General features: G+C 44.7%; 2 protein-coding genes across 2 annotated transcripts in view; one reads left to right on the top strand and one right to left on the bottom strand.

Annotated features, from left to right (window-relative positions):
* The window catches only part of LOC145415452 (fat-like cadherin-related tumor suppressor homolog), a 693,356-nt gene that overhangs the window by 196,317 nt on the left and 480,577 nt on the right, over positions 1-16,462 (bottom strand). The window contains exons 34-35 of the mRNA XM_080284728.1: positions 9,006-9,241; positions 6,565-6,745 (exon numbers count right to left, since the gene is read on the bottom strand). Of these exons, the coding sequence (XP_080140854.1) occupies positions 6,565-6,745; positions 9,006-9,241 (417 nt within the window). The remainder of the gene's footprint in view (positions 1-6,564; positions 6,746-9,005; positions 9,242-16,462) is intronic.
* Positions 12,166-12,987, top strand: LOC145415328 (uncharacterized). Its single transcript, XM_080284605.1, has one exon. The coding sequence runs from the start codon at positions 12,166-12,168 to the stop codon at positions 12,985-12,987; it is 822 nt and encodes a 273-aa protein (XP_080140731.1).

A 16,462-nucleotide genomic window follows, 5' to 3' on the forward strand; every position in this document is an offset into this window, starting at 1 on the left:
CAGCGATTATTTCCCCACGATCCAGGAAGAGCTCCGTCTCTGTCGGCGACCTGTGTGTGTGTGTGTGTGTGTGTGTGTGTGTGTGTGTGTGTGTGTGTGTGTGTGTGTGTGTGTGTGTGTATTTACCTATTTGTAGTATACAGGAACTGAGCGATGCTCGGGTTGTCCTGTCTCCATATCCACATTTATCTAGTCTACCTTTACACATATGAATGTTTTCCTCCTACACCACCTTTTCGTCTAAGTCGTTCCAAATATTTATGTATTTGTGTGTGTGTGTGTGTGTGTGTATTTACCTATTTGTATTTACCTATTTGTAGTATACAGGAATTGAGCAATGCTCGTGTTGTCCTGTCTCCATATCCACATTTATCAAGTCTACCTTTACACACATGAATGTTTTTCTCATGCACCACCTCTTTGTCTAAGTCGTTCCAAATATTTAAGAATATACCTAATTGTGATATACACGGAATGTACTATGCTCGTGGGTTTCCGTCGCTGTTTCTCAATAAGTCGAATTTAACTTTAAACTCGTTTATGTTTTTAGACTGGACGATCTCTTTGTCCAGGCTATTCCATAAGTCTATACTTCTGTAAGGAAAGCTATATTTCTTGATATCCTTCAAGCAGCTTGACTTTTTCAATTTCATTCCATGTCCTCTTGTTGCTCTCTTATCCCATACAAACAGATCTTCTTTGTCAATTTTATCTACTCCCACCATGGTCCTGAACACCGCAATCATGTCTCCCCTCTTTCTCCTTTCCTCTAACGAAGGCAAATCCAGTTTTTCCAGCCTCTCTCTGTATGACAGGTCTGTCAGACTGGGGACCATCTTGGTTGCTGTTCTTTGTATTCTCTCAATCTTGTTTATATCTTTCTTTTGTGTGGGCACCACACTACCGCTGCATATTCTAACCTGGGGCGGATCATGGCCACTATCAATTTTTTCATCATTTCCTCATCCATATAATGAAATGCTACTCTTATGTTAGTCAAGAGTTTATAAGTCTCTCCAACTATCTTGTTAATGTGCTTTTCTGGTGACAAACTATCTTGGACCAGCACTCCCAAATCTTTCTCTTCTCTCCTTTTTGTGATTAATTCATTACCCAAAAAATAATTCAGTGATGGTCTCCTGGTACTTTTACCCATTTCCAATATTTTACATTTCTTTACATTAAATTTCATTTCCCACGTCCGGCTCCAATTGTGTATCCTATCCAAATCCTCCTGCAGTATTTTACAATCCTCCTCAACCTCTATCTTCCTCAAGATCTTTACATCATCAGCAAACAGACTCGCATAACTGTTCACTCCATCTACCATATCATTTACATAAATCAGGAACATTACTGGCGCCAACACTGAGCCTTGAGGGACTCCACTTGTTACTTCCCTCCATCCAGACATCTTTTCCTTTATTACTGTCCTCATTTGTCTGTCTCTCAAAAAGTCTCTCATCCATTCCAGAAGTTTCCCCTTTAGTCCTCCTATATATTCTAGTTTCCACATTAGTCTCTTATGAGGTACCTTGTCAAAGGCCTTCTCTAAGTCTAAGTACACACAATCCACCCAACCATCTCTCTCCTGTACCACATCAATCGCTCTTGAGTAAAAGCTCAACAAGTTTGAAACACATGACCTTCCACTTCTGAATCCAAACTGACATTCAGCCAAAATATTCATCTCTTCCAGATATTTTATCCATCTGTCTTTCAGGATTCTCTCACACAATTTTGCGACCATGCTGGTTAGAGACACTGGTCTATAATTCAGGGGTTCTTCCCTGTTTCCTCCCTTGTAAATTGGTACCACATTTGCCCTCTTCCATTCTTTTGGCACTTTCCCCTCTTCCAGTGAGCATACAATTAAGCTGTGAATTTTATCCGCCAGTTGTTCTCTGCATTCCTTCAGTACCCAATTAGAAATTCCATCAGGTCCTGGGGCTTTCCTTACATCTTGAGTTTCCAGTAATTTATACACTTCCTGCACCTCCACTTTTATATCTTTCATCACCGGAACATTTCTAATCACTCCCTCCCCTTCCACAAGCTCCTTTTCTTTAGTGAAAACTGACTGGAAACGTTTGTTCATTATTTCTGCTTGCATTGCCGCATCATTAAAGACCTCTCCATCTACTTTCAGCTTGGTGTGTGTGTGTGTGTGTGTGTGTCTGCAAAGCAGTGCACCCAACACATGAGGCTGGAGGTGGCTGTTGTTAATGTTTTTGTTTTACTGTCAATGCCATACTGCATTAATTTCTTGATGCAGCATGTTGATAGATATATTATTTTACACACTTTTAACATATCCTAGTGTTCTATGTTTGTATTAGTAGTGGGACCAAGAGTGTTATGCATGAAATCAGCTTGAGATGAAACTGCCCATTAAGAATGACGGGTGGGGGGGTAGGTGTATGGGGGAGGGTTGGGAGCCGGGATAGAGACAGGTGGAGTTCGTTTCGTCCTCCCCCCTCCGCTCTTCCCTGAGTATACAGGGGCAGGAAGGGGTTACCCTGGGCAGAAATTAGTGATCATGAGTGTACATGCTGTAGTTTCTTGGAGTTTTACTGCTGGGAGGATCCCCCAGCAGTAGAAATCTTCAAAAGCACTAAGCTCAACTTTAAAACGCACAAAGCTATAGGTGAAATGTTCAAACTTTCATCCTAAATTGGACTTCAAAATCTGCTGGAAATAGAATAAAATCTAATATTTACTGGCGCTAAATTATTATGAAAAGCCCTGAATCGTTATGAAAAGCGTTAGATCTAGCACCAAGAGCGCCAAATTGGCAACCATAGGCGCATGGGTAACAGTGGCGATGGTGACCTCATCATGTGTGCCGATTGGCTCAGCATACGTGCCGGAAGAGCAAAGAACTTTCGTAATGGGACTATTAATGAAAACCGATGAAAGACCGGAAATACCGTAATACCAGATGCCGAATGAGAGGACTTTTACTGTACTTTAAGTCTTGGTGAGCCTCTTGTCCAACTGCATACTGCATCAGCAACTCTAAAGAGGATGTTCTTGAGGGCTCTGTACTGTTCATTAATGCCTCTGTCAACAGCTCTCTGTTCAGCCACCACTCTCATCTCGTTATAGAAAGCATCCTTTACTACTTGGTTTTCCAGCTTCCATAGTTATAATGACAATAATAGCAACAAATTTGTAGATAATGATGGTCAGCTCTAAGTGGGCCATTGCTAGGCAACAAGTAGTTGCCTAGCAACCAAAACCTTGCAGACACAACTAGGTCATAAGCTGGTCATTGTATTCAGGTTAGGTCAGAATCGGTTAATGTGAAGGGTAGAATTGCCTACCACAATTAAACAAGACTGCTTAGGGACGCAGGCCAACCTTCGCAGGGTTGTTACTCAAAAACTAGAGGAGAGAGGGGAAAACTGGATGGCTCACTTGCAACTGGGAATGACCTCAAGAAAACTCCTAAAGAAGGCAGAGCTTTCTACGCCCATTAGAAATGCTTCTACAGCTCAAAACGTGAAAAGTATGAAAAAAGATGTGCTAATTTTTTGGCCATTGCTAGGCACTAAGTAATTGCCTTGTAACCAAAACCTTGCAGACACACCAAGATCATAGGTCGGTCATTGTGTCCAGGTTTGGTCGGGATCAGTTAATTCTGAAAAGTAGATGTGCCTGCCACAATTAACTCCTCCATGTCAGGCTGTTTACAGTGCTGTTGTTCACTCACTACAGGAATTTTCCTGAAAATAGCCAGTTTTCAAACCTAAATATCTTGGAAAATATAGCAGTTAGGGAAACAAATTAAAGACCATACTACGCAACAACTCTTCTTCTTGCAAATTAAACTATGCCCAAGTCTGTAGGCCATTGTGTTGATGAGTAATGACATGGGGAAGAGAACTAATTTTTGCTGCACGTACAGGATGTGCTCGTGCACCTGCCCATGGCCCTGACTATGGCTTTGCTCTCAACGTGTTAACTTCTAAATTACCAGATAAACTAGACACAGTGGTGTCCAAGGGATGCCCTATGGCACTATCACTGAGTCATTTCCTAGTATCTTTGGAAAGAGGTTTGGCAGGGGCGGATGAGGCAAACGTCCACGTGAGGGGGGAATGGAATCGGATGAGAAGGGTTAAGAAAAGATCATCTTACAGCTGGCAAAGTCACAGAAATGACTGATGTATGGTTGGCTGGTGGGAGCCCCTTCCTAGCTTTTGGTGATGAGACAGAATGACAACCACTTCAAACTGTGGTGCAAAAACAAGAGCAGTTCCAACTGACACCCAGCGCCACTCAACCACCAATTTCTTGACAGTTCCGACACCCAGCAGTTAGGGATTAAACAAGAAAACAAGAAAGAATGAAAGAAAGAAAATGTGACTAACCATATGGGCAGCATGGAGCAGGCCAACAGCCATGGTATTACTTTAGGGCTCTGAGAGCTAGTGGAAAACAAAGAGAAAGAAAGAAAAAAAAAAGTGCTTTTGGGAAGTAAAAGATTTGCCATTACTCTTATTACGATATGATGGTAGTGATGATGATGATGATGATGCTATTATTATTATCATTATTATTATCTGGTCAAAGGTCATCAAGTGCAGAAAATATGAAAAGCGCTAAAATTATGACCTAGCTCACACGAAATGCTCAGCCTCCAAAGATTATTAAGCCAAAGCCATGATTCTTGGGTGGAATGTTTCACTGCAGTACCTCCATACAGATATGACTTTTAGTGTCGAAACTCACTTCTGGTCACTAACAAAGCTTGGTCTGCTTAGAGCTGGCCATCATTGCCTTCCTGCTTATTAATTTTTAAGTAGAATTGCATGATTCAGAACAGCTGTATCTACTGAACTCTTCAGCCCTCAATCACAGCACCATCAACATGAAAAGTCTTGAATTGTGTCTTAAATGATTCCAGGGAGGTAGATTGCTATACAAAAATGGATGACTTATTTCATGACATGGGTGCTGAAACATGAGTCATGATTAACTCTTTCAGGTTTCTAACTGGCTCTGTCCACAAAGTTGAATCTCACTTGGTAGCTGGTCCCTGGGAAACAGATGAAAAATGAATGGTGACTAACACTCCCTGGATTGTAAGACTTCCTCCCAAGTGAGTAAAATTGCCTGCCGAGTTGTGCCTCACTTAGGAGTTGGTTACTGAGAAACATATGAAGACAGTGGTGTATAACACTCTCAGGCTTCTATAACTCATTCTCAACTAAAAATGATCATCTGGCATCAACTGTAATACTCCAAGAAGCAGATGGAAAGTGAGTAGTGATTAATTCTCCTGAAAATAATAAGCAACTCTTCCAGCACTGTAAAAACATTGACAGTCTCTGATAATGTAATTTCCTTGTTTATGGCTAAATCAAAGCATTAGGTGTACTTTGTCCACCAAGTACCCGATATTATGTCAATCCTGTTTTCACACAACATTCTTCTATTTCACATGCAACTTATGCTAATATTACAAAAATTATTGATGTCAATATTTTGAACTTCTTTGTAATCCCTGACTCACAAGTGTTCAACTGCTGAATTCACCAAAATGTATCTCACTTGGTGACAGGTCTCTGAGAAACAGATGGAAAGTAATTGAAGATTAACACTCACTGGCTCCTAAGACTCACTCTCAGTGGAATAATACTGTCAGACAATAACAAGGATAATTTTCAAAAATACACCACTGGATTAAAGATGTCAGGTATTCCATCTCCCTTATCCTTGCCCCCCCTCATACTCAAACTAACCTAAATCAAGATAAGGAGCTTTCATTTTCAGTAGAACAGTTATTTCACTGCCCCTAGACCGAGCTCTTTGTTGCTTCTCTTGTCCCCAGTGCTCATCTGGACATGAACAAAGTGGAATACAGGTTGGAACTGTTCATCTCCTGTAACCCACGATCCTTCTTTCCAGAGACAAGGAAGAAATTGAGGGACATTTGTATAACTGAAAAGTGAGGTCACCCAGTAGCATGATGGCATCCCATTTAGAAACCTCTTTCCTTGTTGCCTCCCCAAGTCAAGACTGGTAGCTTGAATTTTCAGTGAGGACAGTTATTCTATTTCACTTAATCCTATCTTCTTGTTACTTACCCAAATGAGGATCAAACTGATTAAACATTAAAAAAAAAAAATCAATGAAAAACTAAAGAAACACAAAGAATAGTTTAGGGAAAAAGAAAAATACAGTATTTCTACAGGTAACTTTTAGTGCCTATGTAAAGTTAAGTCTTATGTAAAATGAATTTAGTTAAAAGGGAGACTACCATTACCCAAATCGAGATTTTTGCTTGCATTTTGAGTAAGACAGTGTTGATAGGTAAGACAGTATTCCACTTCCATTATCTTAATCTCCTTGTCGCTGTTGTTGTGGCCCTAGCTCATCTGAACTTGAACCTGCTGGGCTGCAGATTGAAGCTACCCTTCTGTAATCCACCATCCTCCTTTTGAAGGACAGCAAGGTGTGCTGTGAGACATCTGTATAACTGAGCAGTGAAGCCACCTGGTTACATCAATGTCACCACATGATGGCATCCCTCTCCTACATTTTCTTATTACTTACCCAAATCAGGATCAGTGGCTTGCATTTTGAGTAGGACAGTGTTGACAGGAGAGTCCTCTAGCAGTGTGGCTGAGTAGGTAGCCTGGGTGAAGCTGGGTGGGTTGTCATTGGTGTCAGTGACGGTCACCTCCAGGCTAACCTCACATTGCCATGATGGCTCCTCCCAGTCTGCCACCACAACCTGTGCATGATTTACTTGCTGTCACTTATCTATGTATCTATCTACAAATAGACAGATAGATATGTGTTTAGTTGTCAATCCTGCTGATGAAGTCTATATCATATATGAAAAATGCCACAGATCTTGTAACTGTGAGGGTAAACATGTGTCACTGGCAGAGATAGGGCTGTGAGAGGCAGACAGTATAAGAACTGGGATGAGGTCACAGAGTGTGACCTCAGAGACAGAGGACAGAATAGGGAGGCTGCCATATACTGAGCAGTGTGGAGTACCACCATTTGGTTACCAAGGCTAATGCAGGCAAGCATGTTGGAGCCTTTATAAACATTATGAAAGATATGTGGATGTGATAGGAAGCGTTAGGAGGAACACACTGAGGCGGTTTGGCCATGTGGAAAGGATGGAGGGTGAGAGACTGACGAGGAAAGTGTATGTGAGTAACGTGGAGGGGGGGAGAGGAAGGGGGAGGCTGAGGATGAGATGGAGGGATGGGGTGGAGAGGTATATGAGAGAGGGGAGTTTGAGTTGGGAGCAGGGCAGTAAAATGGCAGGGGACAGGGCGACTTGGAGGCAATTTGTTTGTGGCCACCCCAAATGGGATTGAGGCGTCTGGCAATAGATAGATAGTTAGATACTTCAAATTTGATATGCAATATCTTTGACTAGATATGCTGTTGTGTTTATGCGTTAGCACTAAAATAACTGCCAGGGACAGGTTTGCTGTGCCTTGGCACCACTTATTGTTATCACCATTATCATTACTATTATTACTGTGTGCTTTCAATAAATGAATAGTGGAGGATGGTGTATCTCAACTCTGATATATGCAAATGACACTGTCTGTGAGTTTTGTGCCTTGAGAGTAAATGTAGAAAAGAGTAAATGTAGAAAAGAGTAAAATGATTGTTACCAAGAGAGAAGGTGACTCCCAGTGCGATGTTACAGTGAATGGAGAGAGACTGGAATTGGTGAAAGAATTCAAATACCTGGGTACAATGATAGAAAAGAGAGGAAAATGTGTAAAAGAAGTTGAATGTAGAGTGACACAAGGAGGAAAAGTAGCTGGTGCAATGAAGGCCTTGATAAGAAACAGAGGCTTCAGTGTTGCAGGTGCATTAGGCTAATATGGAGGAGTGTTAGTGCCAACTTTAACATATGGATGGGAGACTATGGTGTGGTATGAAAATGAAATGTCATGAGTAAGAGCAATGGAGATGGGACTGCTGAGGAATGTATGCGGTGTACAGAGGGTGGATAGGATACGGAATAATGTGATTCGTGAAAGATGTGGAGTGAGGAAGTCAGTGGACACCAGAATTGAAGAGAGTGTACTGAGATGGTAGGGTCATGTGGAGAGAACGGTTTACAAAAATAACGGTGAAAAAGGTATATTTGAGTGAATCTGAAGGAGGAAGGAGGCGACATAGGCCAAGGAGCAAGTGGAGATATGGTGGATGAGTGTGTGAGGAACAGAGATTTGGAAGTCAGTGAGCCTTGGGAACTGACAAGAGATCAAGCTGACTGGATGAATGTTGTAAGGAGAAGTGTGTGATCAGGGATTTGGCACCTCTTTTTAACGTGGCAGCATCCGGACTGACTCTATCGGATACATGTATGTGAAGCTACAGAATGTGGTGAATGATTTTGGCATATCCGTTAGAGCCAGGATTCCGGGGGCTTGAACGATGAGTGAATGGAAGCGTGGCCCATTGGATTGGGCAAATTTGGGCTGTCTGGACAAAGCCACTCCTCACCCTGCCCTAGGGTGGGAAAGGAGGTCCGGATGATGATGATGATGATGATGATGATGATACTGCTTTGCTCACTGATAGTGAAAAAGAGCTTAGCATATAGCTGTAGAGTTTTGGGGCTGTCAGCTAACATCGTGCTATGAAAGTAAGTATGGATAAGGGCAAACTGATGATTGAGAGATAGTAAATCACAACGTGATGTGACTGTGAATGGAGAGGGACTTCATTGGTGATGGAGTTTAAGCAGTTGGATGCAATGACGCAAAGGAGAGGACAATGTGCAAAAGAAGTATTGAGCAGAGAGGCACAGACAGGGAAAGTGGTTGGTGCTATGAAGGCCTTGATACAAAACATTATAAAATGTCTGTAGCTACCCTCTCTGGAATAAACTCATCTGGCTATAGACAGACAGAAAGACAGGCAGATAGATATAGATACTGATACAGATAGACTGACAGACAGATTAACAATAGGACACAGATAGATAGACACAAAGTGAAAGAACTCACAGTCAATTGGTAGTAATCCTTGGTCTCACGATCCAACTGCATGGCGGTGGACACATGGCCACTCAACTGGTCAATTGTAAAATGCTCAGCACCTTCGCCAATCAAAGAGTAGCGACTGCGGGAAGCTGCCCCTTCATCAGCATCCCAAGCCACTACCGATGTAATGTGCATCCCGGGTGACACCCCTTCGGAGATCTCACGGCGGTAGACAGGTTCCTGGCAGACTGGTCCATTATCTGTAATATAAGCAGTCCTCATTGTAAGTATGGAGTGGGTTCTACGGTATCATGACTTTCTTATTTTTCTACTGATGCATTTCTTAAATATACATATATATACGGTATATACAGTAATCCCTTAATTCACGCGAACATTTTTCATGCGATTTTGGTTATCCACGAAGTTTTCATGCAATAATTAAAACATAAAATTATAGCATTCCAATAAATAATTTCAATATACGAAAGAAAGAAATAAAATATAAAAATGCCTACCCGCTGCCAGTGCTCATACATTTGTGTGTGTGTGTGTGTGTGTGTGTGTGTGTGTGTGTGTGTGTGTGTGTGTGTGTGAGGTCGGTCTACCACGCACCACACTCAGTTTGAATCTGACGGTCAAACCATGCGTGACTGGTGAATCGTTATTTGTGGCTTATTTTTCTGCCTTCCAGTGATTGCTTGCCTTGTTTGTCAACATGGGGCCTAAGCGTGGTGCTAGTGATGCACGTGGTAACACACGAAAACGGGCTCATAAAGTGATGTCGGTGACAAAGTTAAAGTGCTGGACAAACTTAGGGAAGGAATGTTGGCGACAATTTGCTGTCAGGACGATTCCTCATAATTTATTTACATACCAGTTTATTTAGCAAGTACAGTACACTAGTTATATGAGTTACAAAATCCCCCTGAAAATTAGTTATTAAAGTATTAATTAATAAAAAATAAGTATATTTATAGAATGACGGGGAATCGTCCAGGGTGCGAATTGTCCTGACGGGGAATCGTCCAGGGTGCGAATTGTCCTGACAGGGAATCGTCCAGGGTGCGAATTGTCCTGACAGGGAATCGTCCATGATTTGACGGTGAATTAACTTAACAGTGAATTGTCTCGGAACCCTATGTTTGAGGTGAGTGAGTCAACTGTTCATACAATAAAGAAGGCAGAACGTATCATACGGGAGGTAGTGAGGGCTAGTGCACCAGACTGTGCTGATGTGTCTCCACCTACGCCTGTGAATTGTCTCGGAACCATATGTTTGGGGTGAATGGGTCAACTGTTCATACAATAAAGAAGGCAGAACGTAGCATACAGGAGGCAGCAATGGCTAGTGCACCAGACTGTGCTAAAGTGTCTCCACCTATGCCTGTGCTTGTCAGCTTTCAGTAAGTGTTAAATTTCTTACATTTTTGTTGTTTTTCATACTTTATGCTAGTTTATTAGCTGTATGTAGTGCATAAACAGTATTATTTAGATGTAATACACTTAATACACATGCGTAATTACGTGCACACATGCACAGAACGTATACACTAATTTACCACATACACGAAGGGTCTGGGAAGGTAACCCTCGTGTAAATTAAGGGATTACTGTATATAAATATATATATATATATATATATATATATATATATATATATATATATATATATATATGTTCCATTGGAGTCCACATCATCGTCGCCTTCCTCGTCGGAATCTTCAACCTCAGTACTGACACCTGCAACTGAAGACGCGATCTCGATAGCAGACGTCTGATACCCAGGATCGCCCTCGTCGTCATCCAACCACTCACGAACATCGTCCACATCAACATTGTCGCCGTGCATACATAGCTGTGCATGGAAGTCATCCATGTCAAACCCTAGAAAATTGTACTCCACATCCGTTCCGAGAAGCAGACGAGACCAACCATTTTCCAGAGTCTTGACAGGGACTTCCTTCCATGCACTAGCCCAGTTGTAGAGTGCAGACTTGATGTTGTAGCGGCGAAGGTTTTCCAAAGTCAGCTGGCCTCACGTGGTTGGATGAGAGCAGTCGTATTAGGTGGCAGAAACATGCACCTTATCCGGCCATTCTCAGCCACCAAGTCCTTGTCGCACGGGTGGGCAGGTGCATTGTCGAGGAGAAGGAGGGCCTTTACCTGGTCGCGCGGGATTCCCAGTGTCTTCGTCTGGTAATTGATGACCTCCTTGACGAAGTGGCGGTGGAACCAGTCTTTGAAGATCACAGCTGTAAACCATGCCTTCAAAGAATGGTACCAGACGGCAGGAAGGACATCCATCACCCCACGAAGACACCGAGGCTGCTTTGCACGGCCAACAACAACGGGCTTAAGCCAGTGCATGCCGTTAGCATTGGCACAACACAAAGCAGATATCCGTTCCTTGGAGAGCTTGCGGCCAGGTACACACTTCTCCGTCTCCTTGGCTAGAGTGTTCGTTGGCAAAGAGCGATAGAATAAACCAGTTTCGTCAGCGTTGTAGACTTGACCGAGAGTGAGGCCCTCCCTGTCGATCAAACCCTTCACCTTGTGCCGAAACTCGTGAACTCCATCCTGGTTAGCATCCAAAGCTTCGCCATGAGCTTTACGGTTGGTAAGGCCATGCCGTAAATTGAACGCAAAGAGCCAACCGCAGATGCCTTGAAGTCTAGGACGTCATGAAGCCTGGCGAACTTCTCAGCAGCAGCCTTCAGTTCCGTTCCACGTACCATCACACCAGCAGCACGTTCTGTCGATACCAAATCAACGTGGAGCAGTCGATTTCAGCAAACTTGGGAGTAAACATCACCTTCCTCTCCACGCTGCGTTTGCTTCTCGACGAGAAGTCAGCCGTGTACTGCATGAGTTTGTCTCGGGATCTCTTGATATCGAACATGTTATGTCTGTGTCATGCTATGTCTGTCATGCTATGTCTATGTCATGCTATGTCTGTTAAGTTGGTGCTGATCCCATTTTATGTATATTTAAGAAAAGAATTCATCCTGTGTCGAACTTTGTTCGAATATGTCAGTTATCAAACCGACCTGATGAAAGGGTTGGCTGTTTATTAACGAGGCAGTGAGAATAAAACCAGCAGTCGAAGAGGTTGTCTTCCTCCTTCCATTGCCTGTGCCCAGACTTTATTACAAGCTATCTAGGCATTCTCTCGCAACATATGATGGACGGAAGTGATAGTGGCAAACCGGCATCGTCAACCTCAGCCCGAGGAGACAGCCTTACGACGGAACTTCGTCTGATCCCGGAATTTGACGGTACTTCGCACTCGGTGGTAGAGTGGATCGAAAAGCTGGAGCTGGTTTGTCGGCTACGAGGGATCTCTGATCTACACACCATTGTGCCACTGCGACTCACAGGCAGGGCTTTCTCTGTTTATCAGCAGCTCAGCAGCGTAGACAAGGGGAACTTCGACACCATAAAGGATGCACTCACCTCGGCATTTGCTGCAGACAAGTTTGTTGCCTATGAGCAGTTTGTGGACCGTAGGCTGCGTGATGGCGAGTCTGTTGACGTGTACTTGGCTGACCTGCGCCACCTGGCTACACAATTTGGAGGAATGACCGACGCCGGTCTATGTTGTGCTTTTTTAGCTGGTCTTCCAGAAGCTGTTCGCCACATTCTGAGAGCTGGTTCACGCATGGAAACTATGGATATTAACCAACTTCTGAACCGTGCTCGAGCTGTTCTAGCTGATAATTACCTCGATGATGGGGCATCAGCACAACCAGCCGGCTCCAGACAGCACACAGTGGCTCCTGCATTAGTTGGTGTTGGTGGTGTGCGCTGCCATTCCTGTAACCAGCCGAACCACTACGCTCGTGACTGCCAGGCTGGACGCAGTGTGCGCAGAGGTAGAGGTGGGCGAGGTAATGTGCGCTGCTTCAGATGCGGGGGACGAGGCCACATCGCTACCTCATGCCCTTCGGGAAATGGATCAGGAGAGGTGGGACCAGCGCCAGCCTCCTCTCCAGACCGTCAGTGAGAGGCGCTTTACCAGTGACTTGCTTGGTTGTTGATGGAAAGAACTGTGATGCCCTGGTAGACACCGGCTGTACTCAGAGTATTGCACACGTTTCCATGTGCTCTCGCTGGACCAGAGGAAATATCAGTGTGAGGACAGTAAGCGGTGAGCTTTATATGTGTATGGGAACAGGTGTGGTAACAGTCCAGCTATTGTCAGGAGTGTCCGTGTCTGTGAATGTGATTGTAGTGCCTTCCAAGCCGCTTAATTTTGACTTTATTCTGGGCATGAACGGTGTTGAAGCCCTGCAGGGAGTGACAGTGCATTCACCGGACAAAGTGCGATTTGGTATTGAGGAAGTGCAGGCTTCAGCCGTGACAGTACCTACCATACAACGAAATATTGTCGAGAGGGATTTTGAAGTAACATATGACATTGCAGCTAAAAAGTGGACAGTGTTGTGGAACTGGCGTGATAACTCAGAGCCTCCACGACTACTGAATACTGTCTCTGAATACAGGGTGCCGAATGAAGCTCGAAAAGAATATGAAAATGAACTGTGTGAATGGATTAAGGACGGATGGCTGGTTCCATACAACGAGAGTATACATGGCCCTGTGAAAGGAACTATCCCTCTGATAGCTGTCGTGCAGCAAAACAAGAAAAAAGTACGCCCTGTCCTTGATTTTCGTGAGTTGAATGCCCATCTTAATTTGCACACAGCTGAAGCGGACGTCTGCACTGAGAAGATACGGGAGTGGCGCAGGCGTGGACAGAGGGTCGCTCTCATTGACTTGCGCAAGGCTTACCTACAGATACACGTTCACAGATCGCTATGGTCGTCCCAGACAGTGGTGTTCCGTGGGAGACGTTACTGTTTGACTAGACTGGGCTTTGGACTGAACATCGCACCACTAGTATTGAAGGAGGTCCTGAGTCGTGTGTTGAGCATGGACGAGAAGATAAACCGCGCCACTTCACCATACCTGGACGATATTCTGGTGGACGAAAGTGTGGCAAGTGCAGCAGGAGTGGAATGTCACCTCAGTCGTCATGGCCTGCTCTGCAAACCTCCCGAGATTGTGTCTGAAGGAGCTCGTGTGCTGGGCATTAGAGTCTGGGGGGAGCACGATCGTCTCGTCTGGAAGCGTGATAACGGCGTTGGCAAGCTACCTGAAAAGCTGACTAGGCGGACAGTGTTTTCACTCTGCGGGCAGCTAACGAGTCACCTTCCTGTTTGTGGCTGGTTGCGAGTGGCGGCGGCGTACATTAAAAGACGGGCCAATGAGGTCACCACTACGTGGGACGACGAGATTAATGACCTCAGTTTGCACTCGATGCTTGCGGACACATTGGAGCGGGTGAAGAACTCAGACCCAGCCCGAGGACGATGGGATGTGGCGGGAGATGAAGCTATACTATGGGTAGATGCAAGTTCACTCGCATTGGGAGCTGTGTTGGAGGTGAAAGGTGAAGTTATTGAAGACTCGTGTTGGTTACGACGGGACGAGTGCTCTCACATTAATCTTGCGGAGCTGGACGCTGTTATTAAGGGGATAAATCTTGCAATCTCCTGGAAGATGAAACAGCTGACTCTTATGACTGACTCAAGAACTGTGTTCCACTGGATCGCGGATGCTCTCTCAGGAAAATCTCGTTTGAAGACTAGAGCTTCCAGTGAAATGTTGATCCGTAGGCGCCTAGAGACTTTTAAATCTATCATCATCGAGTATAATCTGTGTCTGGAAGTAAAGTTTGTGTCTTCTACTGAAAACAAAGCAGATGCGCTAACACGAGTACCGAAGAGGTGGATGACACTAGCAAACGGGCAGACAAGCTGTGCAGCTGTTGCCAGTGTTTCAGACAGGGACATCGTTAACATTCATGAAACCAGCGGGCATCCCGGCATCAAGCGTACACTGTACTTCTGCAGAAGGCTCTATCCTACGGTTCAGAGGCAGCAGGTTCGCAGTGTTCTTCAGAGTTGTCAAGAATGTCAATCCTTTGATCCGGCACCAGAGAAGTGGAAGAAAGGGGAGTTGGGGGTTTCAGAGATCTGGTGCAGAGTTAGCATGGACGTCTCTCATGTCAGAAACCAGCACTATCTGACGCTCATCGACTGCGGGCCAACACGTTATGCCATCTGGAAAAGACTCAGGCGGCAAGATGTGATCAGTGTTGTTGAACAGCTAGAGTCTGTGTTTTATGAACGTGGAGCACCTAAGGAGCTATTAACTGACAATGCTGCCAGCTTCCGTAGCTCAACGATCAAAGAGTTCGCCAGGCATTGGGGTATGGTCATCAGGTATCGGTGTGCCAACGCTCCATCTGGTAATGGAATATCAGAGAGAAATCATCGAACCGTGAAAACTATACTGGCACGGAAAGGCTGTTCCGTAGCTGAAGCAGTGTACCGCTACAACGTTATGCCACGAGGTGATGATGCCTCATCTGCCCCTGCCAACCAGATATTTAGATACGAGGTCAGACTCCTGGGTATCGACGGAGTAACTCTGCAAGATCAGCCGGTGGAAGAACAACATCGCTTCAGCGTCGGTGATCGTGTGTGGATCAGGCATCCCAGCAGACGCTGCGATTCTCGAAGCACAGAGGGCACAGTAACGCGAGTTGTATCTGCCCAGAACGTCGAGGTGGATGGTATGCCTCGTCATGTGCGTGACCTAAGGCTGGCAACATCACTGTCTACTGCCCCAGAGGATTCACTAGCTGAAGAAAGCCCTGAATCAGAAACAGAAGATGATTTGCTAATCGATGTGAGAGGTCCTTCGAATGAGTCTACGTCAAGTGATACGTCAAGTGAAGACGAAGTAGATAGTCCAGGGAGACCACTGCCCCGTCGAGGTTCTAGGGAGCGCCGTCCAGTACGGCCGTTCCAATATAGTGATCTTTAGAAGATCAGGGGGGAGTGTTATGTCTGTGTCATGCTATGTCTGTCATGCTATGTCTATGTCATGCTATGTCTGTTAAGTTGGTGCTGATCCCATTTTATGTATATTTAAGAAAAGAATTCATCCTGTGTCGAACTTTGTTCGAATCTATCAGTTATCAAACCGACCTGATGAAAGGGTTGGCTGTTTATTAACGAGGCAGTGAGAATAAAACCAGCAGTCGAAGAGGTTGTCTTCCTCCTTCCCTTGCCTGTGCCCAGACTTTATTACAGAACAAAGTAGATCGGGCCAGGTTGAACTCGCAGAGGATGCGAGAAGAAGACCACCCCGCATCTACTTTCTCCAATATCTCTCGTTTCTTCTCCAGAGTCAACACCACTCTCTTCCTCTTCTCAGGCGGCGGGGCCATCATCACACACACTAATAGGAGGCCCGAGAGCAGCAGGAGTGCCTGCAGCAGGTAAGGCACCACCACAAAAGTGAGCACGTGGGCAGCCATAACGACGAGCCTGCACTCGCGGCGATAGACAGGCGGAAAGTGGGGAGGATGCAGCGGCGCTCTATCGGACGTCGGAGGAATGACGCTC

The sequence above is a fragment of the Coenobita brevimanus genome, chromosome 102 (genome assembly GCF_032717465.1).
Source record: "Coenobita brevimanus isolate Jiangsu-jjx chromosome 102, ASM3271746v2, whole genome shotgun sequence".
Taxonomy (NCBI): Eukaryota; Metazoa; Arthropoda; class Malacostraca; order Decapoda; family Coenobitidae; genus Coenobita; species Coenobita brevimanus.

Excerpts from the sequence above, each read along its gene's own strand:
- LOC145415328 (XM_080284605.1), top strand. The coding sequence starts at position 12,166 with ATGGACGGAAGTGATAGTGGCAAACCGGCATCGTCAACCTCAGCCCGA.